General features: G+C 25.5%; 7 protein-coding genes across 15 annotated transcripts; 3 read left to right on the top strand and 4 right to left on the bottom strand.

Moving 5' to 3' along the window:
- Positions 1–111: 111 nt before the first annotated feature.
- Positions 112–1,838, bottom strand: LOC102676525 (zinc finger protein 706-like). Of its 5 annotated transcripts, none has more exons than XM_006621619.2 (4): positions 1,356–1,806; positions 1,003–1,164; positions 654–798; positions 112–548 (listed from the first exon to the last, which is right to left on the bottom strand). In XM_006621619.2, exons 3-4 carry the CDS (start codon positions 795–797, stop codon positions 459–461), a joined length of 234 nt encoding a protein of 77 aa, XP_006621682.1. In that variant the 5' UTR covers position 798; positions 1,003–1,164; positions 1,356–1,806; the 3' UTR covers positions 112–458. The 5 variants fall into 5 exon arrangements, with proteins under 5 accessions (XP_006621682.1, XP_006621681.1, XP_006621680.1 ...); XM_006621618.2 differs by having other exon boundaries at positions 1,030–1,164; XM_006621617.2 differs by lacking the exon at positions 1,003–1,164 and having other exon boundaries at positions 1,356–1,838.
- A 2,610-nt stretch (positions 1,839–4,448) lies between these two features.
- LOC102672416 (alpha-soluble NSF attachment protein) lies at positions 4,449–7,579 on the bottom strand. Of its 2 annotated transcripts, XM_006621582.2 has the most exons (6): positions 7,561–7,579; positions 6,269–6,452; positions 5,563–5,759; positions 5,215–5,480; positions 4,971–5,144; positions 4,681–4,830 (listed from the first exon to the last, which is right to left on the bottom strand). In XM_006621582.2, the coding sequence occupies exons 2-6, from the start codon at positions 6,358–6,360 to the stop codon at positions 4,681–4,683; spliced, it is 879 nt and encodes a 292-aa protein (XP_006621645.1). In that variant the 5' UTR covers positions 6,361–6,452; positions 7,561–7,579. The 2 variants fall into 2 exon arrangements, with proteins under 2 accessions (XP_031369148.1, XP_006621645.1); XM_031513288.1 differs by lacking the exon at positions 7,561–7,579 and having other exon boundaries at positions 4,449–4,830; positions 6,269–6,360.
- Positions 6,825–9,421, top strand: LOC102672548 (meiosis-specific with OB domain-containing protein). The gene is made up of 8 exons (XM_006621583.2): positions 6,825–7,036; positions 7,150–7,281; positions 7,563–7,831; positions 8,078–8,300; positions 8,382–8,495; positions 8,626–8,785; positions 8,840–9,047; positions 9,155–9,421. Exons 1-8 carry the CDS (start codon positions 6,916–6,918, stop codon positions 9,356–9,358), a joined length of 1,431 nt encoding a protein of 476 aa, XP_006621646.2. The 5' UTR covers positions 6,825–6,915; the 3' UTR covers positions 9,359–9,421.
- Positions 9,422–9,568: 147 nt separating this feature from the next.
- LOC102681255 lies at positions 9,569–12,820 on the top strand. 2 transcript variants are annotated; one of them, XR_004151306.1, is made up of 9 exons: positions 9,569–9,993; positions 10,063–10,275; positions 10,351–10,532; positions 10,623–10,815; positions 10,929–11,100; positions 11,195–11,337; positions 11,492–11,663; positions 11,809–12,073; positions 12,152–12,820. XR_004151306.1 is itself a non-coding variant. In XM_006621563.2 (6 exons), exons 1-6 carry the CDS (start codon positions 9,748–9,750, stop codon positions 11,302–11,304), a joined length of 1,116 nt encoding a protein of 371 aa, XP_006621626.1. In that variant the 5' UTR covers positions 9,569–9,747; the 3' UTR covers positions 11,305–11,338. The 2 variants fall into 2 exon arrangements, 1 of the variants encoding a protein (XP_006621626.1); XM_006621563.2 differs by lacking the exons at positions 11,492–11,663; positions 11,809–12,073; positions 12,152–12,820 and having other exon boundaries at positions 11,195–11,338.
- On the bottom strand, positions 11,223–12,663 carry LOC102681472. 2 transcript variants are annotated; one of them, XM_031513249.1, is made up of 6 exons: positions 12,355–12,663; positions 12,071–12,285; positions 11,920–11,992; positions 11,748–11,834; positions 11,490–11,655; positions 11,223–11,332 (listed from the first exon to the last, which is right to left on the bottom strand). In XM_031513249.1, the coding sequence occupies exons 1-6, from the start codon at positions 12,582–12,584 to the stop codon at positions 11,321–11,323; spliced, it is 783 nt and encodes a 260-aa protein (XP_031369109.1). In that variant the 5' UTR covers positions 12,585–12,663; the 3' UTR covers positions 11,223–11,320. The 2 variants fall into 2 exon arrangements, with proteins under 2 accessions (XP_031369109.1, XP_031369108.1); XM_031513248.1 differs by lacking the exon at positions 11,223–11,332 and having other exon boundaries at positions 11,446–11,655.
- A 655-nt stretch (positions 12,821–13,475) lies between the features above and the next one.
- Positions 13,476–17,793, bottom strand: LOC102681874. Of its 2 annotated transcripts, none has more exons than XM_031513247.1 (6): positions 17,239–17,793; positions 16,586–16,810; positions 16,091–16,266; positions 15,455–15,613; positions 14,745–15,093; positions 13,476–14,353 (listed from the first exon to the last, which is right to left on the bottom strand). In XM_031513247.1, the coding sequence occupies exons 2-6, from the start codon at positions 16,797–16,799 to the stop codon at positions 14,193–14,195; spliced, it is 1,059 nt and encodes a 352-aa protein (XP_031369107.1). In that variant the 5' UTR covers positions 16,800–16,810; positions 17,239–17,793; the 3' UTR covers positions 13,476–14,192. The 2 variants fall into 2 exon arrangements, with proteins under 2 accessions (XP_031369107.1, XP_006621630.1); XM_006621567.2 differs by having other exon boundaries at positions 14,036–14,353; positions 17,514–17,784.
- Positions 17,794–18,053: 260 nt separating this feature from the next.
- Positions 18,054–21,899, top strand: LOC102670644 (amyloid protein-binding protein 2). The gene is made up of 9 exons (XM_006621569.2): positions 18,054–18,291; positions 19,111–19,224; positions 19,317–19,567; positions 19,645–19,824; positions 19,895–20,150; positions 20,287–20,411; positions 20,485–20,764; positions 20,836–21,001; positions 21,064–21,899. Exons 1-9 carry the CDS (start codon positions 18,148–18,150, stop codon positions 21,291–21,293), a joined length of 1,746 nt encoding a protein of 581 aa, XP_006621632.1. The 5' UTR covers positions 18,054–18,147; the 3' UTR covers positions 21,294–21,899.
- Positions 21,900–22,067: the final 168 nt, after the last annotated feature.

The raw sequence follows: 22,067 nt of genomic DNA, 5'->3' as shown, positions 1-22,067 counted from the left end.
AAAGATATAGCATAAGCATATATTTTTTTCTTTTTTTTTTTTTACTCGTGAAAAATACAATAAATATTTTTTACTGCCTGTAACATTAAAATATGCATGAACATTTGTAAATTATTCTGCTAAATTGATTAACTTTATTTTTTAACAATATACATATTTCAATCAAATGAAAACTTAGTGATCATGTATTAGATGAACATTATTGAGTATCTTTGGAAAAAAATGAACAATTTTGTTTTACAAATGAATTATCAATAATATTACAATTTGGAGCTGTGCACAAAAATTCAATTGTTAACTGTGCGATAGTTCATTTTAAACACTAACAAGATTTAATTTATTTTTCTTGTTTGTGACTATTTAATAGTTGAATGTTGAACTATATCACTTTGTCATTTGTAATAATTTTTTTGTTGCTCTCTCCATCCCAACCTGCATGCTTGTGCAACATGTTACTCTCATATATTTTTTAAATCTTCTGGTAAATCATTCTTAGGATGTTTATTCTCAAAGTGTTGTTTATATGTCTTTGGATCTGGCATTTGTGCCTATAAACAGATCATTATTTTATATTATAAAATATATTATATTATATTATAAATATATATTATAAACTCTAAAATTTACAATAAAAAATAAATAACATTACTAACCTTACAAACTATGCACACATGAACTAAAGCTTTCTGTGCAGCCTTTTTTTGCTCATTAGCACTATGTCCTTGTTGTTTTTTTACTTTTGCAGCTTTCTCAGCTGCTTTGGCTTGTGATTGAATTTTCTGTTGTCCACGTGCCATTCTGTAATAACATTTATATTATTACAAATCTGTGCACTTTTATGTATATAAAAATTTTATATACAAAATTATATAAAAGATTATATTAAAATAATCATTTGTTAAAATATTTCATAAATTGTGAAAAAATGTATACTATAAAATTAAAAGTGTTTCGTTATAAATTTTTCAAGATACGTTTAATTAAAGTGAATACAGATGGTACCAATGTAATGGAAAATAAAGTTCATACAAATTTCTGGTTGCTATGTTCGCCGTAAAAAAACGTTGACAACGTGCATCTTCATTCGATTGTACAATCTTCAATCCTTTCTCTTTAATAGACTATTATTACGTACTTTCACTTCGTCGAGATTATAAACCCAACCTATAAAATAGGTGACTGAGGTGCCAAAGATTGCCCGCGATATTATTGGTTTAATTTATATTATCAAGCGTGTGTAAGCAAAAAACAGCAATACAAAATAGTTAAATTAAATTTTCGAAAATTTCGAACAATAAGCGAGAGCAAAAAATTATTTTTTGGACAAAGTAGTTTGCAAAAAATAGGTCGCTCACCTGTCCCAAGATAAACGTATTTAAAAGCAAGATTCTCTTGCTATTTCGATGATCCGGGGCTTAATTATTCACAACAGAAACAAAAAAATTTTGTTTCTATATTTTGTTGTATAGTTGAAATTAATTAAGAAAATGATTTGCAAAGAAAACGGAGTAATCGAAAGCAGTGCTCACAGCACATCTATTAGAACGAGCAATCTTCGAGCATTCGTACGTGAAGTACTGCCTTTCAAATAAGAATTCTGTATAAAATGAAAAAAATATAATTGAAATGGAATATGTAAAAGTTAGTATAATTACGATACGATATTTATATAGTTTTCTTTATTTAATTTTTTATCCATTCACTTTAGATATTTTGAGGATGTAATTGTTTTTAATCGATATTCAAATATTAAGACCAGCAGTTCACTGACCGCATTCTTGACAAGAAATATATGTGTGTGTGCATATCAAAATACTTTCTTCCAATGAGGAAGACCACTTTCCTATAGCGCTTGTTACGTATTGGTTGAAATTTTCAATACAATTTTGGAAAGTAATCATGATTTTTTAATTTTTATTTCGATATGATTTATATTATATTGTATTTTAATTTTATAATATTAATAATTAATATTTCAAGTAATACAATGTGCACAATTTGTTAAAAATATGAGTTTTATATGAACCAATCATATTACATTAAACATTTTAGCGGTTGTTATATTTAAAATTGATTTTATAATATTATGGAAAATATTTTATTTTATTTTCTAGAAATATTAATAACTTCAATTTTATTTTAATTCATAAACTAAAAATACAATGATTCATAATATAGACACTAAGCTTTGTATTCAATTATTTTTATTTACAAAGTAATATTATCATAATATGCAATCATCTATGTGTACAATGCGAAGAAAACACTATAATATTTATCCATTATATAATATATAGATATATATTTTATGTATTGTTTAAATATTATATTGAAAGAAAGTTATACATGTTTTATACAATTAATCTTATGAAATTTTTAAATAAAGTAGAGCACTATTATATCATCTATTTTATTAACATTCCATAATTTAGAGAGTTTCGATATAATATTTAAATATCGACTACGACACTTTATAAAATGATTTAAATATATTTTGCGTGGTATGATAGATTTATCATTTATTACAAGCGTGTATTTTTTTAAGCATGTTAATTGCTATATACTAAGAAATCTATTACGTAGTGCTGTTGCTTAAATATTAACACTGCAATCATTGTTTTACATATAATATAAAACAAAATAAATGAATAATATATGAGTTTCTTTTATCGTAGTATAGTTTCATTTTTATCATCAGAAAGCAAATACAAAGATACGTAAATGTATATATAAATAAATCTTTATATGAATGACAAAAACAAATTTCTGCGTTTTCTAATAAAGAAATATAAATCCAGAGTATCCATGTCATACATACATAGTAATTTTTTCCATTACATTATTTGAATAAATTAAATTAAATAAAATAAAAAAATAAATTTTAAGTGATTTCTTATAAAAAAAAAAATTAAAAATGATTGAATACGCACTTTCACAATTTACAAATTCATTAAAAATCGCATCATTAAAAGTCATTTTTTTTTCAATTATTAAATGACGATGTCTAAATTACTTAAGTTATATTTGTTTTCAGGATTTCGAAAAAATTGAATACGCAACATAATAATAATTAGAACTAAGTAAGATACAATTTTGAATTTAAATGTTATTTATCTTCAAAAAAACAAGTACTGATCGTACGTTGATGAATAAATTATTGATTACTTATTAAATATTAAATTATTATTAAATAATATATTAACATATATGTACATATATTAATATGTTTCGTAATATATATTCAAAGAAGATATAGAAGAATATATAATCTAGACATTACTTTTCGCTACCTGCAACTCTTTTTTATTGAATTTTTTTTACAATTCAAAACTATTCCATAATGGAAATAACGCAATATTAATTATGTGCATCAAAAATTGTTTTTTTTTCGCAATATTTATGAAATGCACTTTATTATTTTCTGTGCATGCAAAAATTTTTATTACTTATCCCTACTTAACAATGGAATATTTATATATGTATATATTTCATAAATGTATATTCAAACAATACAATTTTAAATATAAAATATTGTAGTAAATTCACAATATCCAATTTGCTAAATAACAATAAATTAATTAAAATAAAGTTTTTTTTTTACAATATTTATCGCATTTTTAATTACTAATATATGTTATTTCAATTCTATGTCTAAGTACAAATATACAATGAAAAAATTAATTTTCAACAATGGAAGAATATGAATAAATATTAATTTTAATAAAACAAAAATAAGATGTTATGATATTTGTAATTAAATGCACCGTCATTTTCAGTTTCCAACAATATGAATATGTTCAATCTTCTTTATAAAATATAGAAAATATAATTAAAATTTTAAATTGTAATTTAAATACAATTTTACAGAAATTAAAATTTAAGAAAAACAAGAAAATTCAATATACAAAATACATCATTTTCCGAAGATTATAATATGCATACCATATTCATTATTCTGATACTCTGGCAGTGTAAAGATAACTGACGACCTATCATTTTGTTATAACAATTCCAAGTGAAACATAGATACAGAATCGAATGATATTGTTATTGAAAGTAGTAATCTATATAATAACATAATTTGTAACTGTTTTTCGGTAACTATAAAATCTTATATATTGCATTTATATATATATATATATTGTTATTGTTAATAATTACTTCAAGTTATTAATAAATATTAACAAATTTTAAAAATATTATATAAAATTATACATCTACTGACTAATGAATAAACATAAATTATTTTTGATTGAATAATTAATTGCATGCTGCAAAATGAAACTGCACAAGCTGGAGCTTCTGGCAAGCTATTTATATATTTATAAATGTGAGAATATCAACAAAGTTTAAATATTATTTATTTCTATATTTAATTTTATGCCTTGTATATGGGCATTTTAAATTAACTACTAATGATCGTAGAATATTTGAAGTTCATTTCTCTCTTTTTTCTTTATATTTTTTAATGACAATATTCTATAAATTCATGATAATTTAAATGATGAATGTAATAGTTGCCAAGAGAGCAAGGAGATGTTATGAAAAATATATTTGGGTACAAAAACGAAACTACTTTACAAGTTCCACTGAAAGCAGGATATGACTTAAAAAAGAATACATATAGAATTGGATTAATAATATCATCGATAAGAAATAGCACAAAATAGGAACAACCGATCAGCGCAGATCTGGATTATCGTCAACTTGCTTTTTAATACGTAATAATACTGTTGTGTACCACTGATCCAATCGTGAAATTGAATCATATTCCTTTACTGCTTCTGTAAAACCTTCGAGTTGTTGTTCCTCGATATGTTCTATTAATGTCTGAAATTGAAATTGAATCGAAAAATAACTTCGAATTTTTTTCAAATATACAAAAGTTTTATAACATTTAAATAAAAAAATTTATTATCTTTCAATAAAATCTTTCAAATTCTTTATCTTTCAAATTCTATATTTTATACCTTTATCAATTTATATTCTCTAGAATCTTGGAATGCAGGATATTGTTCTTGATAACGTTCAATTGCATGTTGAGCATTTAATACATCAACACATAAATGACATAGCGCTGCTCGGAAAAAATATTCTTTTGCACTATATTTCAACAAAGAACTTTCTAAAGATGCAGATGCAACCTAGAAAACAGAACTTGATAATCTTTTCTTTTTCGGCAATAATTTAAAATAATAGAAATCTTTAACTTACCTGTTCATAAATTTGAATAGCTTTTTCATAATTTTCAAGTTGTGCAGCATACTGTGCAACTTTCAAAAGACATTTATTTGCAGAGGAATTGCTCTCTTCTCCACGAAAATAATCAGCAGCTTGCTCATAATGGTGAACTGCTCTCTCAAGATCTACAGCTTCACTTTCATACATCTCAGCTATACTTTGATGATGTTTGGCTGCCATTGTGAATCGACCCATATCAGTGTAAATTTCAATTGCTTTTAATAGACAACTGATTGCCTCTAGAAAAGATATAAAATAATAGATTTATATTTTTATTTATACTTTTTATCTTTTTAGAAATATATATCACTATCATTATACCATTTATATTAGATTTTTTAAAACAATTAGCAGCATCTACATAATTAGTAGCTGCATCATGACGATTGCCTGCTTTAGCATGTAACTCTGCTGCTTCATAAAATGCACTTCCTGCAGAACTCCAATTCTTTGCCATCTTGAACATATTTGCAGCACGTTGATAACATTCTACAGCTTCTTCAAACTTTGATGATCCTCTATAAGTAAATATAATAGTAATATAAATAATAAAAATATATAAATAATTAAAACTTATATTAATAACTTGTATTATTATATATATATATGTATATATATGAAACATAAATGATATATGAAAAAAAATAGATATTAAAAGTTATCAAGTAACAGATATTGTATCTAAAAGTAAAAATATAATAAAAAATGAATATAAAATATTAATACGTCAAATGATTAAAATAGTTAGTTAAAAGATAGTATATATTTTCATGTTTTTCGATTTAATTTAGTTTTTGATATGCTATATCGTTAATAGAAATTATTACATATACAGATATATATGTGAAAATACGTAGAAATGAACGATCTATTGAACGGTAAGGAAAAAGATATGAAGAAATGAATTATTTTAACAAAAAAAAAAAATTACGTTTCTTTTAACTATAAATCAAAGTAAATGAAATACATATTGAAATTGCAGATTTAGTAGTGGACGAGTTCAAGTAAATCGATGTCATAAACGTACCCAAATAGCGAACCGAAGAAGCCCTTTGAAGATGTTAACTTTTTTTCAGCTTCCACTAATAATTGCATTGCCTTCTGTTCGTTATCAGCCATGGTTATATGAAATCTTGACACTTGTAATATCTTTAAAAATATCTTAAATCATAAACTTCGCACAAATATTCACCTCCCATGAACCGACGTCACTAGTCAATGAAAATGAATCAAGTGTCATCAGTGACAGAATTACCAACATTTAAACAGAAACATTTAAGCCTGATTCATAATAATATTTTAATATTTGCTATCAGAATTACTCATATTTTTATATTTAATAATGATTTTATCAAGAAATATAATAAAATATTTTATTTTATTTTATTAATGATTAAAAAAAAATAGTCAAAATAAAAATTATCTTAAAAATAATTTGAAAAAATTAAATACGCAAAAAATTAATACTTTAAATTTTAAAATATTGGCAACAACGGCGGTAAAAATTATTTTGTATTTATTCCAGAAACAATATTAAGAACAAAGTGGAATTTCAATTTAAAATATAAATATAAAGATTATAAATAAATATATATAGATTATAGATAAATATATACAGTTATAAGTAAATATAGTTTATAAATAGATATAGTTTAAATTAAAATAGAATTGAAAATGTCAGGAGTGTATAAACAAGCATTAAAATCTTTACAACCTGGTATGCAAAATGCACTTGTAATTGGTATAATTGTAAATAGTTTCAATATGAAAACGATTGATGCTACACGAACGAGATGTATGAATTTTATTTTTTTCTTTTCTTTGAATTAAATTTTTGCATGAAAATGACAAAGTTTTTCATGAAATATCTATATAATTTTATTAATTTATATATTATAATAATTACAGTTAACAATGGCGATCGAAGTGTATGGACATTCACGTTACGTGATTCTATAGAGGATTCTATAAATGTAACCATATGGGGCAGTATACAATTTGTTAAAAAATTGTTTTCCAGTTTTCATATTGGTAGCGTAGGTTTGTAATAAATTAAAAATAATAATATATGTAATTAAATTATCAAATAAAATTTAAATTCAAAATTTGAACTAAATTTAAATGTTTGAATTTAATTTGAGTATAAAATATTTGAATTTGAATATAAATTTACTTTAAACTTGAATTATGCGCTGCATATTTTCTTTTTCTTTCTTCTAATTTAATAATTTCTAATTCTTTTACTTTTTGATTTTTTTATACATTCATTATACATATATCAAATTAAACTATATATAAATTTAAATTAAATTGACTTACAGTGGAAGTAATTAATCCAAAAGTAATCGCGCGTCGTCCAGAAGACAGGAACGAACTTTTCATGCCGTGGGTGTCCAGCGCATGTAACTTGACCGTAAACGAGGGCAACGCGTTAGTACAAATTCATGATGCACCAACACGCGCAAAATATGAACCTTTACTGATGCTCCCGATTAAGAATCTGAACGGACTACGAACTTTGAAAAGCATTTTTGAGAACTTAGAAGCGCTATGCGATCAATATGTCGACATCTTGGTGGTTGTTACCTTTGTATGTTTTAAAAATCATATTTATTTAAAAATCATCTAAGGATATTGATAAAAATTTTGTTTTAAATTTATTTTTATTAATATTGTCTTAAATATAAAACAATATTTGTAAAAAAGATTTTTTAAAAATCTATCTGCGTAACTTTATAAGAAAAACATTTTGAATTGAAATATTTTAGATATTTCGAAATTTTTGTTTTTATATTACTTTTTACTTCAAAACTTATGTAAAATTCGTATTGAATAGATCAGTGATATTCGAAATGTGATAACACGCGATGGCAGGGACATAAAGTTCCGTAATTTTGAAGCAGTAGACGGATCCACGGATGAAGTAGTGTCTTTAATACTTTGGGAAGATGAATGGATAGAAAAAGCAGCTTTATGGGAACCTAAACGTACTGTACTCCTTCTTGTGGATGTTCGTATCGCATACGACAATTTTAAAAAAAAAATTGTTTTATCTACAGGTTGTAATTCAAAAAATTGAATTTGAAGAAAAATTTTCATATAATTTTAACTTTTTTCTGACTTTGTTTATGAATTTCTAGCTAAAAAAACGATGATTACCGAAAATCCAAATATATCGCAAACTACGACTATAAGAAACGCGGTACAATTTTACGAACATGATATTATGTCCGGAAACTTTGTGACACCAAATCGTAAGCATATATAAGAAGAATCATTTTTTATTGAGATTTATATTGCTTTATATCTTTTTAATTTTATATTTACTTTGAAACAATATTTTGATTTCAAAAATTATAATAATTTGATTTTTTATTTTTCTAGCGGATACGATTACGAGTGTTATGACTATTCAAGAAATTTCGGAAAAACTAAACAGAAAATCAAAACAAGGAGAAAGAATTCAATTTGCTACGATTTTAAAGGCTTACGTAATGGATATAAATGTGGAAAATTTAAATCCTGGAATAATATCTATAAGATGGTTAGTGCATTTCCTTTTTTTCCTCAATATTTTTTAATAGTTCATGTTTTTTAGTGCTTTATGTAAGAAAATCATTCCTGATAATCGAGATTCGTGTATGAATCTCGAATGTCCTTCAGGCAACGGAACTCGCGTGCCTTTAAATATAATGAGTCTTAATCTAAAAGTCAATTTAAGAGACAGCACAGGATATCTTATTGGTTGTCGATTATTCGGAGATGCAGCTGAACGTGTCCTTGGTTGCACAGTTAATGAATTTCAGGTTTGTGAATGTTTTTTATTAAAGTATAATAATTTAATTTATTAAAATATAATAATTTTTTAAATTGTAATAATTTTAATTCAGTATTTTTTAATAAATTTTATTAGGAGATGATACTTCCTCAACGCACTGAATTAAAATGGAAATATACATTAGAAAAATGCGATATACGATTGCACGTTCTTGGTCCAACGTCCACTTTTCCAAATGCTATATATAATATCCTATCGATTTGTCGAATTCAAGAAAATGAAGAAATAGAGGAAGATAATCAATTAATCAATGATGATTTTGTCTCGAATGACTATTAAATTTCTCGAAAAGTTATTATTTTCCAATTAATTATAATATCAAAATATAATAATATATATATATATTATTTATTTATAATTTTATTTTTTTTATTTATTTATAGACATTTCAAAAAACTAAAAATTATATTTTTTTATTATAATATTAAATTAAATTAAATTAAAGAAAAAAAGAATAAATGTATATATTTAATTAATGTATTTTGTTAATTTTTTATCTATTTCAATTTTAATCAGCTGATTAATATTTCCTGATTGGTTGCATTTAAAGACCAATGTTTTATAAATATCGTGCAAAAAGTATATCATTAAAATTTTTGTTCTACAAAGTAATTTATATAATTTAATTTTGTATAATTTTGTATAATTATTTTAATAATAAAAATAAAATGGAAATAGAAGAACCAATAAAAGAAAATGCTGTAGAGGTTATTAGGGAAGGATTGAGAGAATTGATTCATATAGAAAGAAAGGAAAATCGTATGAAAACAGTAAATAAAAGTCGTGTGGCTTTAGGAAATATTACAACGAATTCATCTTTTACAACAGAGTTTGTAATTGAAAAAGCAAAAGCTCTTAAAAAAAAAGCATTATCTATTGAAGAGTACAAAGAGCTTCAAAATGCCCTTATTCAGGTAATAATTCAAATGCATTATAAATAATAAATATACTAATGATATAATATTTTTTTTATTTTTTATTAGAGTGAAGAAAATGTTAATTCGTTTTTAAAAGTGGATAACATCTTATTTGCACTGGTACGTGATTTCTCTGGTAATGATCCTGTTTTACAATTATGTGCTATTAGTTGTTCTTGTAATATAGCACTTGGAAATGCTAAAGCATGTACTTCATTAACGAAAAGTATTGGACCATATCTTATTACAAAATTAGATACTTTAAATTATTCTTTATTGGTAAGCTAAAAAGTTAAAGATTATATTACAATTATGATGTAAAAATATTTGAAATAATATATTTTTTCTCATTAGGAAATATGTATATGGACAATAGGAAATTTAATTTCAGGAAGTAATAAAGCATTTGAAATTCTTCATGCCCAAGATTGTTTGAAATATATTATATCCTTGATGTACAATTGTGATAATGTAATTGTGTCTTCAGTAGCCTATACTGCTATGCATTATGTACATATTGGTTTTCAATACATCTTGTAATGACTATTTTTATTATTTATTATTTTTTTCATTTAATTTTTAAAATATATTTTAAAATATTCCATTAATTGTATGAATATTTTTAGAAAAGAAGAAATTATTGAACTTATCAATGCTACTATAAAGAGAAATTTTCCATTTGAAGATTCATATTTTATTTGGTTACTTGCATTATTATCTTCAGAAATATCATGTCACATATATTTATATTCTGCAATCCCTTTGATAATTGATTATTTATATGAAAATAGCATAAACAATATCACATCAATAATAGAGGTATGTATTTGTTTCAATGATAATATATGTTTATATTATATAAACATTGTATATATAAGTATATATAAATATTATATACTATATATAATACTAAAGTTCTTTTTTTTTTATAGATCACAGCATGTATAAGAATATTAGCTAATACCGTACAAGAAACATCTGGAGAATTCGCAAAGTTTCTATTGGAAAATTCAAAATATTCACTATCAAATTTAAAAACATTATTAAATAAATTGCTTTTATGTCAGTATATGCATATTAGGAAAGAAACATTATGGCTAATAGGTAATAATAATAAATATGTTATTGTTATAAAATTAATTGTTTGATATAACAAATTTAAATGAAAAATTAAATATTTTGTAAAAACAATTTTTAGGTAATCTTTATAATCACAATTCTGTTGATATAAAAAAAATTATACAAGAAGTTATTTCTGAATCAGTTTTGAAGCAAACAGTCTTACATACAATTCAACAATATCAATAAATGCAAACTCTATTAGTTAAATGATTAACTTGTGTAAGATATATAATATTTACATATATATAATATTAATAATAATTATAAATAATAAGTCTTTCTTCCTGATTTTATACTTTATATTGTATAAAAATATTAAATTATTGATAATATATAACGATCTTTCATTTGTTTCAATAATTCATCTTAACAGGAATAAATTGTCGTTCTAACTCTATGGAAGTATTTTTCTCTGGTACATCCTCAATACAAGGTATTTTTATTATATTAAAGTATATACGACCCATAATATGTGCCGTCGGATGTGTCGTGGCTTTCAAACAACGATATAGCGCTTCATCACATACACAATGTGACCTAGAAAGGTAAAAAGTTTATTTCCATTACCATTAATCACAAACAATCTCTCTAAGAATAAGATAAGTAATATTTTTATAATATTTTCATACTTGGTATATACGGAATAGTTTGTAAGATTATATCGTGTTTGTTGACCTCGAATTTTTACAGGACAAAGATCATGACTGCGACAACATCTGAAAAAATTAAACATATTGAAAACCGTACATTAATTAAATATAATTTTCTAGTAATTTTAAATCTATTTTGACATATATTGACCTATCAATTTGAACTTCTTGACCCAAATCATGATAATTCTCGGCTATGTCCCCGGCACCACACCATTTTGTACCTATGAAATCATCAAAATTTATATCAAAATATAGATAAAATTATAAATATAACAAGAAAATCTGCAATAATCACGAACCTGGTAAGATACCTGAGAGAAGAGACAAAACATTACTCATTCCATAATTATCTTTATTTACACTGTTTGATGTCGTTGTAGACAACTTTTCGTGCTGCATCTTGTCCAATAATTCGCATTGTTGTATAAGTTTCGTCATTTGTGAGAAAGATACCAGCTGAGGAATTACTATGGATGACAAATTCCTCAAAACTTCATTGGCTTCATCTTGCTCGCTATAAATACCGATGCATTTTTTTAATTTATGCATAAATATTGATTTCAATCTAATCCAAAGTACTTACTATACTTCGATCAAATTGCAATTATGCAATTCATTGTTATTAATGCCAAGATCAACCACTGCCACGGTCTGATCATGATAATAAACAGCTCTGATCTCATTTCTGTCTAACGTATCGGCCTTCGAAATACCATTCAATCCTTTGAAAGTGTTTTTGAAGAAGATCGGTTGCTGAATACTGTTAGAGATGATCGCCGCAATCAAGAACAATATCCATCCTGTAGAGCTCATGATTTAAATCGTATTGCACTACGAATATTATCTTGCTTATATGTTCATATTAATCACATTCTCGAACTTATCATGCTGAAAATCGTTAGATCACAGATAGATTAAGAAAACAGAAATTAAATTAATACAAGTGAAACATGCGTTGCATTGCAGATTTGATCAGTGCCTTTGTTACGAATGGAATCAATTCTTATCGCCTTGAATTCTGAATAAGAAATAAATTTCTATGAATTTAATTTAATCGCTTATTTAAACATTCGCTTTTTTTAAGAATTTTTTTCTGTTCAATCGTAGCTAATGTAAAAATAGTTAAATTTTTATAAAATATAAAGCTGCAATATAAAAGTTTTCGCAACTGAATATTAAGAAACAAAAAAAATGAAAAATTATAATTATTTTTTATCATCTCATAGAAATATTTAATTGTTAAATCATGTTTACTGAAGAAGAAAAAATACAAGAAAAAGGAATAAATACAATGGAATATTTAAATATAGGTTACATAACATTCAAACAAAATATAGCGTTTTATATAAATTCCTACATAAAAGCAAAAATTTAATTTACTTTTGTGCATATCTTCTGATATAATTATTAATTCAATCTTAACAAAACTCTAATATTAAAAAATTAAATATATATAATCACTCGTATTTAAATTAATAAAGCATATAACATATTATACATTCGTTTGGCTATATTATTTTATACAATATATGTGAAAAGTGATACCTGAGTTTTTTCTTTTCTCTTCATTCTTGTGCTCCGATTCACATATTGATCACACTCTTGATAAAAAGTAACAACACTCTATACGTTATTATTAAAATTTCTCACCTATAAAGATTTAATATTTAGCTGCAAACAGTTGATTGCAAACGGAACATTTACAATGCACGCAGTAATATTAAGAAATTGAACGTTAATGCCAATAGTCTCGATCGATTCAGAATTTCTACAATACTCGACAAATTTCTGAATATCCCTCGAAGAAACAACTTTAAACTGCGCCGATGGAACGAGTATCTGGCGGGAATTAACTGGCGTCCCTCTACCGTGATCTATCGATCTAGAGAATTCGCAAGTATACCTGTTCAGACCCCTCCATTTTCATTCTTTTATCAGTTACAAAGTATCGTCCAACAATATGCACGAATTTACTTGAAGGAGGGGGAACCCAGATTCAGAAAGACTAGGACGAAGAAAGTAGGACGAAAAGTAGAAAATCGTCTGGTTAGTGTGTACATATATGGTTAATTTTTACATTATGTTTCTGATAATCTCAAAAATTTACATGATTTGCATTCGAATATTGAAAATAATTAAAATGTTACTTTTATATACATGTATTATCTTTAATTTCAGTTATTTAACGAGTATAATAATATAACGATTAAAATTTATAAAAACTCGTTTAAATTACATATAAAAAATAAAGAAATAGTTTTGTTCATCGTTTCTCCATTAATTTCTTTGTTTTTTTAAAATTTATAACTGACCGTATAACTGATCGTAATATACCAATAAGCAGTGATAAACGCGAGCAATTTACAAGATCTTGAAGTCAATATATGGACAGTCGATACGTCGACGTGCAGTAATATTTCGTTAAGATTGACTTGACTTCAAGGGCTGTTGCTCGTGAGCGGACGCGTTCGTCTTGGAGGCTGCATTCATGGGATATTGGTTTCCAATCCGAGTAGTGCTTAGTGTGATACTAATAGGCGTAGCGTTCGAAAGTTGTTGTCGAACCGGACATTGTCGGTAGCCTGGAATATGGCAACATACAAATATATTTAAAATCAAAATAATTACATTAATGAACTTATCAATTTAATAATGTGTATAAAGTTAATGACAAATATCGTAAGTCTATGTACAAATTGTCAAAATTAAAATAAAAGATGATTCAATAAGAAAAAAAAAAAAATATTTAGTGTCAAATTTGGTCTACTAATACTTTTCTACTTTTTCAACATTATTTAACTTTAAAATATTTTCAAGTAATTTCAAATAAGTTTTGTTCGTAAACTTGAATTATACTATGAATTATTTATATTGCTATATGATCCTACGTTTTGCATAATTAAACAATTCTAACAATTTTATTTTTAATAAAATAATTGTGAAGTTTAATTTAAGATATAAAGAAATGCTTACCAGCATGATGAGGACCGGAACAATGACAGCAAATAGGATTGTTTCGAGGTCTGGGACAAAACTCAACACTATGTGGTTCTCCACATCGAACGCAACGTGGCAAGTGTCTACAGTTGGCAGCCATATGCCAGAATCCCTGGCAACGATAACACTGGAGAACACCGTCCCCTGTTTGAAAATTAGATGCTTCGAGAAAGTTGCTAACTATTCCTGGTCCTGCCTGCAACGGTCCACCAGTACTTCCGGTTCCTCCGCGCCACCAACGCTCTGGGATGGCACTGAATCGAGCAGCACCGAAAAAGTCCAGTCCTTGACGCAATAAGAGTTCGTAATGTCCAGCATCTAATACCTAACAAGAATATTTTAAGTAATTATCATCAATCTCAATAATAATTTTCTATTAAATTCTATTAATTTTCTATTAAAAATATTTATATAATATATTTGTATATAACATTATATAATATATATAATATATATAACATATTATAAATATTTATATATAACAAAAAATTATTGGGATCGTAAAATTAAATATGAATATAACAAAATTATATATAAATCATTCGTAGATTATTATAACAATATAATATTAAATTAATCAAATTATCATACGATATCAGCGATTAAAATTACGAGTTTTTTTTTTTTAGCAAAAATCTTTTTTTTTTTCTCTCCTTATCATTGTTTTGTTAACTTTGAATTATTACCTCAACGCGTATATATTGTCGCCAACGTTCAACACTTCCTGTTGCAATTCCTTGTTTCATTAATGCAGAATTGATATCCTGTAAAGGAATAGCCCAGGGTACATCGCGAAGAAGAACCGCTTGTCTATAACGAGAATCTTTCGCTGAAAATCGAGCCACCTAATTTGAAGGAAATAAATTTAAAAAAATTAAATTTCATTTATATATAAAAATATATAAAAATAGAAAATAATTATAAATAAATGCATAAATAAAATCTTCATGATCAAATTCTTTAAACACGAAGATTTAATGATTCATGTTGTGCAAGTTTTGTTATCTCATTTTCTTGCATAAGAGAAAGCGAAAGGAAAACGGCGATTACGGTTGTGAAGCAGCGATTATGTGGGCAATGATGTTATATATGATTTACTTTTGAATTCGAGAGTTTTTTATTTTGCAAAAAATATAATAACAAAATTGAATAACAAATCAAATTTCAAGGTAAATTATTAATAAAATTAAATAGTATTTAACACGTTTATTTTATATGTTTTGAATTTAAATCGGTACATATTTTACGACATATATATATATATATATATATATATATATAAGTTACAAATAAGGAATTGGAATGGATAGGATAATAAATACTTGTACAGGTCCTTCGAAAACACGTGCCAAATCGCCACGTTGCAACAATTTTTCTGCATCAGCTTCGCAAGTAAATGCCGCAATCAAACCACAAGGTGTTTCAGACACGTGCCAGGCTGCTAAGGGGTCGGATGCGCGGATTACCTCTTCTAGATTAGAACGTAGCAGCTCGCCACCTGGCATAACTTATTCGTCAAGTCTAACAAGTTCAAGATATCAAGGAAAAGTAGGGAAACTATTGTTTTAAAACAATTTGTATTGAAAAAAAGAACATTTCTCAAATATAACAAAAAAAAAAAATTTTCCTATCAATATACTGATAACCAAATATCGATTGTATAATTCAAGAAAGTTATCGCTTCAAAAAAGAAAAAAATATGAAATAATTAAAAAAATCATTTGCATTTTGCAAATGTGTGTGTGTGTGTGTATATATATGTATAATATGAAATAACATATATAAGCGGAAAATTTTTTAAATAAGTAGCAACTTGCCACTTTGTATTCCTTGCACTTGACCTTGTGGCCCGACAGCACGCGAGATATACAAAGAACATGTAAACTCTTCTTGGCAAGATACACGTGCCCGTGCGTTACAAACGTCATCTGATGAGGTATTCGCTACTGCGACCGTAGTCTGCATCGTTGTCTCAACTTTTTTATTCTCTTGAGAGCATTCCTCCTCCATCCTGTGCACTTTGTGCACCATCGAACGTACCCCTAAAATAAAAACGTAAAATAATGTAAAATTATATAATAAAGATTTTTTTCAATAATACCGAATAATTAGATTTTTTCTTTAGAATTATTAGATTGTTTTAAATTTGATATCAAATTTTATCTATGTTAAAAGTTTTAATATTTTTTTTTCTTTTGAAATATAATATCTCTTCAAAATATACATTTTGGAAGTATAATGCTTTAATGAATAATAAACATATGTATTTTTAAAATAAATTACGTATATGTATAAACTACATACATATATATAAGTGACATGTATTAGAAATGAATAATATGTTTAAATACGTGATAACACGTACATAAAGCAACTTTATTGGCAGGTAATTGTTATCATTGCAATAAAACTCTAATTATCGATAATGAGATAGGCATATAAGTGTTTGATAATGCAAGGTTATAATTACATATTTCTCAGTATGCAAATATGATCTAAATATACAAAGTTGTAGAAAACAAAGTAAAAAATTCAATTGATACTCAGATTCGTTTGTTCACCACATTGACACAATCGTTCAATGCGGGACATCCGATTTATAATGCGATCAAAAGCATACGATTTGACATTCAAACTTTCACAATTGGTAGCAGTATGCGTACCAATTTCCTTTCACTTATGCACGCAGATTATTGTTTTTAATCACTTTATATCGTGTAAAAAATGTCGATAACATTAAATCACCTTAGACGTTTTTTCCGCTGGTCGTATTTTCGGAAAAGGAATTCTGGGCCAAAGAAGACATGGCCCAATGCTGGCGCCATTAATCAGCCTCTTTCACGATCACAACAATATCGACTCTCTTTTTTCTGAACTATGTATATCTACTGTCGCTTTTTCGATATAGATATTTAATCCATGTCTTTAATCAGTTTTTCAAAATTCAATTTTGAAATTCATCGTGTTCCTTTTCTATTAACAGGTATCATTCTATATATATTTAATATTATAAAAAATCGACTTATAATATTGATTTGATATATGATCTTATAATTAATATGAGCTAATATATTTTGAAAAATATATTAATTTTTAAATTCAATATTTTATTATTCAATAACAATTATTGCAAAAATATAATTTCTGTCGTTTGTATAATTATTGTTTGTATAATTATTATAACAACAAATGTAAAAGAAAAAAGTATTTTGCTTATATCTGGTGCGCTAGACACATATATTATTTTACTATCGTTCTAAGTGGGGGTTGTCGCTGGTGGTTGGATGGCGGAGCATCGCGGCAGCATATGCGCACAAAGACGTGACAGCAATTATTACGGCTGTGTGCGCGTTCGTGATTATCGAAGGCCTCTAGGAAAATGGCCGAAACACGTAATCCACCGGTGTTTTCCCCAAAAACTCTTTACCAATTGAGTGTATTAGCGATAGCAAACAAGTTTCTAAATTTGAGGAAGTATCTTCCCGATTTACCGAATGATGTATTGTTCGATGTTTACTATCAGGTAAATGTCAAATTATGTTGTCGATTAGAACGCTTTTTTACACAGTAATAAATATATTTTTTTTTTTTAACTTAATCAAAATTTTTTCTATTATCAAGATTATTGCAAAATGAACGATTTATTTTCATGAATTTAATTTTTTGTTTCGCACATTCATAAAATAATATCGCATGTTCAATCAAAACATTCAAAGTATCATAACACTGTATTGTGACAGTTATACTTATTTGACAAAAATGTATTTTGACATTATGTACATCGATAAGATTATATAGAATTAGATTTAATTTATGAAATAACAGTAAATAAATTTAAATGATTCAATAAAACGGGGTTATAAAATGATATATATCATATGTTTAACCTATATTTATTATATTTTACTTTTTTATTTTGCATATATTTACAATGCAATATAATGATTCATAAAATAGTGATACGATTTGTTAAATATAAAAAATACTTTGCTCATGCATAAATTTTCACAATAACAAATCAATTTTTTTTTAATAAATTTTATATATTTATTCCGTGATGAACATGATCTCGTATGAGTTATGCGAAATTATATTTTGACAAGTGCGTAAAAATCAATTTATTTGTTTTTTTTATTTTTTAAATTTTTTATTAATTACCTTAAAGAAACTGCAACATTTTTATAACTTATGTAATTAAATATTTATAATTTAATAGCTAATACTTTCTAATTAAATATATAATAAATTTTTTAAAATGTGATTATTATATAATTTACATTATAAATCAATATAATAATGCAACAACAACAAAAATAATCCATTAAATATTTCATTTTTACAGTTGTATAAAGAAAAAAGATTATGTTTATTGGGAATTGACTTCAGCAATCTAGAGATTTTTTCTAAAATGTTAACAGTTACTAGCCGCCGTGTACATTTGTTACAGAGTTTTCAAGTAATTACTTATATTTGTTAAAAATACAAATAAGATATAAATATATAAAATTTTTTTGTATACATTTATTTATTTTTTTTTTGATTTTTCAGAGTCTCATAGATCATGGAGTACGAGTAGAAGAAGAATTAAGCATCACTTATACATTATGCTATCTTGATGTTAGTGAAAATCTAGCTGCTGAAGAAAATTTAATAAATTTAGGTCTAAGAATTGGTGGATTTTTCAGTGATGCTGGTTGGTACGCAAAAAGTGAACAGGTGTTATTAGCATGCAAACAATTATGTTTTGCAAATAATTCTATACCTCAGAATTGGTGTAGAACATTAGAATGTTGCAGAAAGTAAGATATATTTTATTTATATTTAGTGTGTTTTTCAAGATTGATTTATATTTTATAATAAGCATTTAAAAATTTAGACTTTTACATGTACAAGCTGCATATTGTGAATTTTTACAAGCAGCAAAAACTCATCAACTTGCTGTAGAATTAATAGAAAGATTGAAAAAGGCAGGGTATAATGATTATAATTATGCTGCTATATATACTGAATTTAGTATACTTTTTTATATGAAAAGCGAATATGACGAAGCTTATAGGTATGCACTATATCTTACTTCTACAAAATTTGTTATTTTTTTCAATTTCACTAATTTCACAATTGTTTAGATGGAGTATAGAAGCATTAAAACAGCTGAAACCTACGTTATCTGCACGCATCACTGTTGATGTTTTAAGGCAGGCAGCAAAATCTTGTGTATTAAAACGCGAATTTCAGAGAGCTGGTCTATTAATCAGACAAGCTGTATATCTTGCTAAAGAAGTATTTGGTATTGATCATCCAGTGTACAGTAATGTCCTTATAGATTATGGATTTTATTGGTTAAACTTTGATAACATAATTAACAGTGTAAATCTCTATAAGGTTCGTACGTTCGTAATATAAATCAATAAGATTATTATTTTATTATAATTTTCACAATTATTAATTTATTTGTTATTATTACTTGTGCATTATAATTATATGTTATTAATCTTATTATATTTCTTATTTGTTGTAGAATGCATTAGCAATTAGAATGGAAATATTTGGTAAAATGAATTTACATGTTGCATTAGCACATGAGGATTTAGCTTATGCTCTTTATGTATATGAATATAGATCTGGTGAATTTCCAGAAGCAAGGTAAATTATTATAATTTATTATTTTTAAAAATTTATTAAAATCATATAATTTTATTTCACTTTAAATGAATAGTGTTCATATTGAGAAAGCAATAGACATAATGCTAAACCTTTTACATGGGGATCATTTATTGTTAGCAAGTGCAAAAAGAATAAATGCATTAATTCTCGAAGAAATAGCGTTAGATAGTACATCATCGCCATTATCGAAACAAAATCTACTATTTAAAGCTGAATGCCTTCATTTATCTGCTTTGCAATCAGCAAAAGAAGCATTTGGTGAAAGAAATGTACAAACAGCAAAACATTATGGAAATTTAGGACGTGTGTATCAGAGCATGAGGAAATGTAAGGTACATATTTCGCGTAAATATATTGATTAAAAATTTAGAACATGATTATTATATTTCATCAATAATTTTAGGAAGCTGAAGCAATGCATCTAAAAGCTATACATATTAAGGAGGAGTTATTAGGACCAGATGATCATGAAGTTGGTTTGAGTATAGGACACTTAGCTTCGTTATATAATTACCACATGAACCGATATAGAGATGCTGAAAGGCTTTATTACAGGAGTATTGGAATTAGTATGTATATAATATTTTTTTTAAACTTATATATCATTGTTTTAATTAAATTTTCATACTAGGTTTGAAATTATTCGGTAAAAGTTATAGTGGTCTAGAATATGATTATCACGGACTTTTAAATGTTTACACAAAATTAAATGAATATGACAAAATTATAGAATATGCAACAATATTAAATAATTGGAAAATGTTAAGAGATAAACACTTGGAATCAAAAGAACCAACAATTGATCCTAAAAGACGGCCACAACCAATCGAAGAAATAATTGAAAAATTTTTTTCTATGTAATATAACTGTATATTAATATTTTAATCATCATTGTCTCGGCGATTGACATAGTTAATTCCAATTTTGTTGGAGTAACTCGGGCCAAAGTATAAATAAAATCACGAGTTACATTATATGATCTAGGATATCGTAAATCATATATTTTTGACAGTATCATTAAGGTTTTTCAAACATAGTCACATGAACTTCATGTTTCTTCTTTGTACCTCATCATTTTGTATGTATTAATTATTTTTACAACTAGTTTTAGCGGCAAATCAAGAATGTTTAGAGCTGAATATTTTTTGCACCGTGATCAAATATCAGCAGCATTTAAAACATGTTTATCATTGTAAGATTTATATATATTTCAGTTGATTTATAAAATATTAAAAAAATTCTAATTATTTTTATAAATTTTAATTGTATTTTTTATTCACAAATCTTGTGAAATCAAATGTGATATGTGATGTACTGTTACTTTTTATTAAATATTTTGTTCCTATACAAATATTATAATAAATAAGAAATCTAGATAAATTTTTGGATTTCAGAATAATAAATTAAAAAATAATATGACAGGAATATGTACAGACTTGTGCTTTTAAAATAAATATAGAAATATTATATATTTACTATCTTCAGTTATATATACTATCTTTTTTCTTTTAACATAAAGAAATAAAATTAATGATTTGCAACATTCAAGAAATGAATTCTATACGAGACTTATTTTAATTATATCAATAACAAGATAATAAGTAAATTTACAAATTTGTGTGTATGTGTGTGTGT

This window comes from Apis dorsata, unplaced genomic scaffold (genome assembly GCF_000469605.1).
Source record: "Apis dorsata unplaced genomic scaffold, Apis dorsata 1.3 scaffold_631, whole genome shotgun sequence".
Classification (NCBI taxonomy): domain Eukaryota; kingdom Metazoa; phylum Arthropoda; class Insecta; order Hymenoptera; family Apidae; genus Apis; species Apis dorsata.
Note: the sequence above shows the minus strand (reverse complement) of the source record. Positions and strands in the feature narration are given on the sequence as shown.

Bases quoted from the DNA above. Each gene is read 5' to 3' on its own strand.
- LOC102681472 (XM_031513248.1), bottom strand. From the start codon at position 12,584: ATGAGCTCTACAGGATGGATATTGTTCTTGATTGCGGCGATCATCTCT. The intron at 12,286-12,354 runs GTAAGTACTTTG...CGGTATTTATAG, and splicing joins TGCAATTTGATCGAAGTATA to CGAGCAAGATGAAGCCAATG. The intron at 11,835-11,919 runs GTCAATATATGT...TAATTTTTTCAG, and splicing joins CAAGAAGTTCAAATTGATAG to ATGTTGTCGCAGTCATGATC.
- LOC102672548 (XM_006621583.2), top strand. From the start codon at position 6,916: ATGTCAGGAGTGTATAAACAAGCATTAAAATCTTTACAACCTGGTATG. The intron at 7,282-7,562 runs GTTTGTAATAAA...ATTGACTTACAG, and splicing joins TTTTCATATTGGTAGCGTAG to TGGAAGTAATTAATCCAAAA. The intron at 8,301-8,381 runs GTTGTAATTCAA...ATGAATTTCTAG, and splicing joins AAAAATTGTTTTATCTACAG to CTAAAAAAACGATGATTACC.
- LOC102670644 (XM_006621569.2), top strand. From the start codon at position 18,148: ATGGCCGAAACACGTAATCCACCGGTGTTTTCCCCAAAAACTCTTTAC. The intron at 18,292-19,110 runs GTAAATGTCAAA...TCATTTTTACAG, and splicing joins TGTTCGATGTTTACTATCAG to TTGTATAAAGAAAAAAGATT. The intron at 20,412-20,484 runs GTAAATTATTAT...TTAAATGAATAG, and splicing joins GGTGAATTTCCAGAAGCAAG to TGTTCATATTGAGAAAGCAA.
- LOC102681874 (XM_031513247.1), bottom strand. From the start codon at position 16,799: ATGGTGCACAAAGTGCACAGGATGGAGGAGGAATGCTCTCAAGAGAAT. The intron at 15,094-15,454 runs GTAATAATTCAA...TATTCTTGTTAG, and splicing joins GACAATATATACGCGTTGAG to GTATTAGATGCTGGACATTA. The intron at 14,354-14,744 runs GTAAGCATTTCT...GCCATATTCCAG, and splicing joins TTCCGGTCCTCATCATGCTG to GCTACCGACAATGTCCGGTT.
- LOC102681255 (XM_006621563.2), top strand. From the start codon at position 9,748: ATGGAAATAGAAGAACCAATAAAAGAAAATGCTGTAGAGGTTATTAGG. The intron at 10,533-10,622 runs GTAATGACTATT...GAATATTTTTAG, and splicing joins ATTGGTTTTCAATACATCTT to AAAAGAAGAAATTATTGAAC. The intron at 10,816-10,928 runs GTATGTATTTGT...TTTTTTTTATAG, and splicing joins ATATCACATCAATAATAGAG to ATCACAGCATGTATAAGAAT.
- LOC102672416 (XM_006621582.2), bottom strand. From the start codon at position 6,360: ATGGCTGATAACGAACAGAAGGCAATGCAATTATTAGTGGAAGCTGAA. The intron at 5,481-5,562 runs GTATAATGATAG...TATCTTTTCTAG, and splicing joins TAAAAAATCTAATATAAATG to AGGCAATCAGTTGTCTATTA. The intron at 5,145-5,214 runs GTAAGTTAAAGA...TCTGTTTTCTAG, and splicing joins CTATTCAAATTTATGAACAG to GTTGCATCTGCATCTTTAGA.
- LOC102676525 (XM_006621617.2), bottom strand. From the start codon at position 797: ATGGCACGTGGACAACAGAAAATTCAATCACAAGCCAAAGCAGCTGAG. The intron at 549-653 runs GTTAGTAATGTT...ATCTGTTTATAG, and splicing joins ATGTGTGCATAGTTTGTAAG to GCACAAATGCCAGATCCAAA.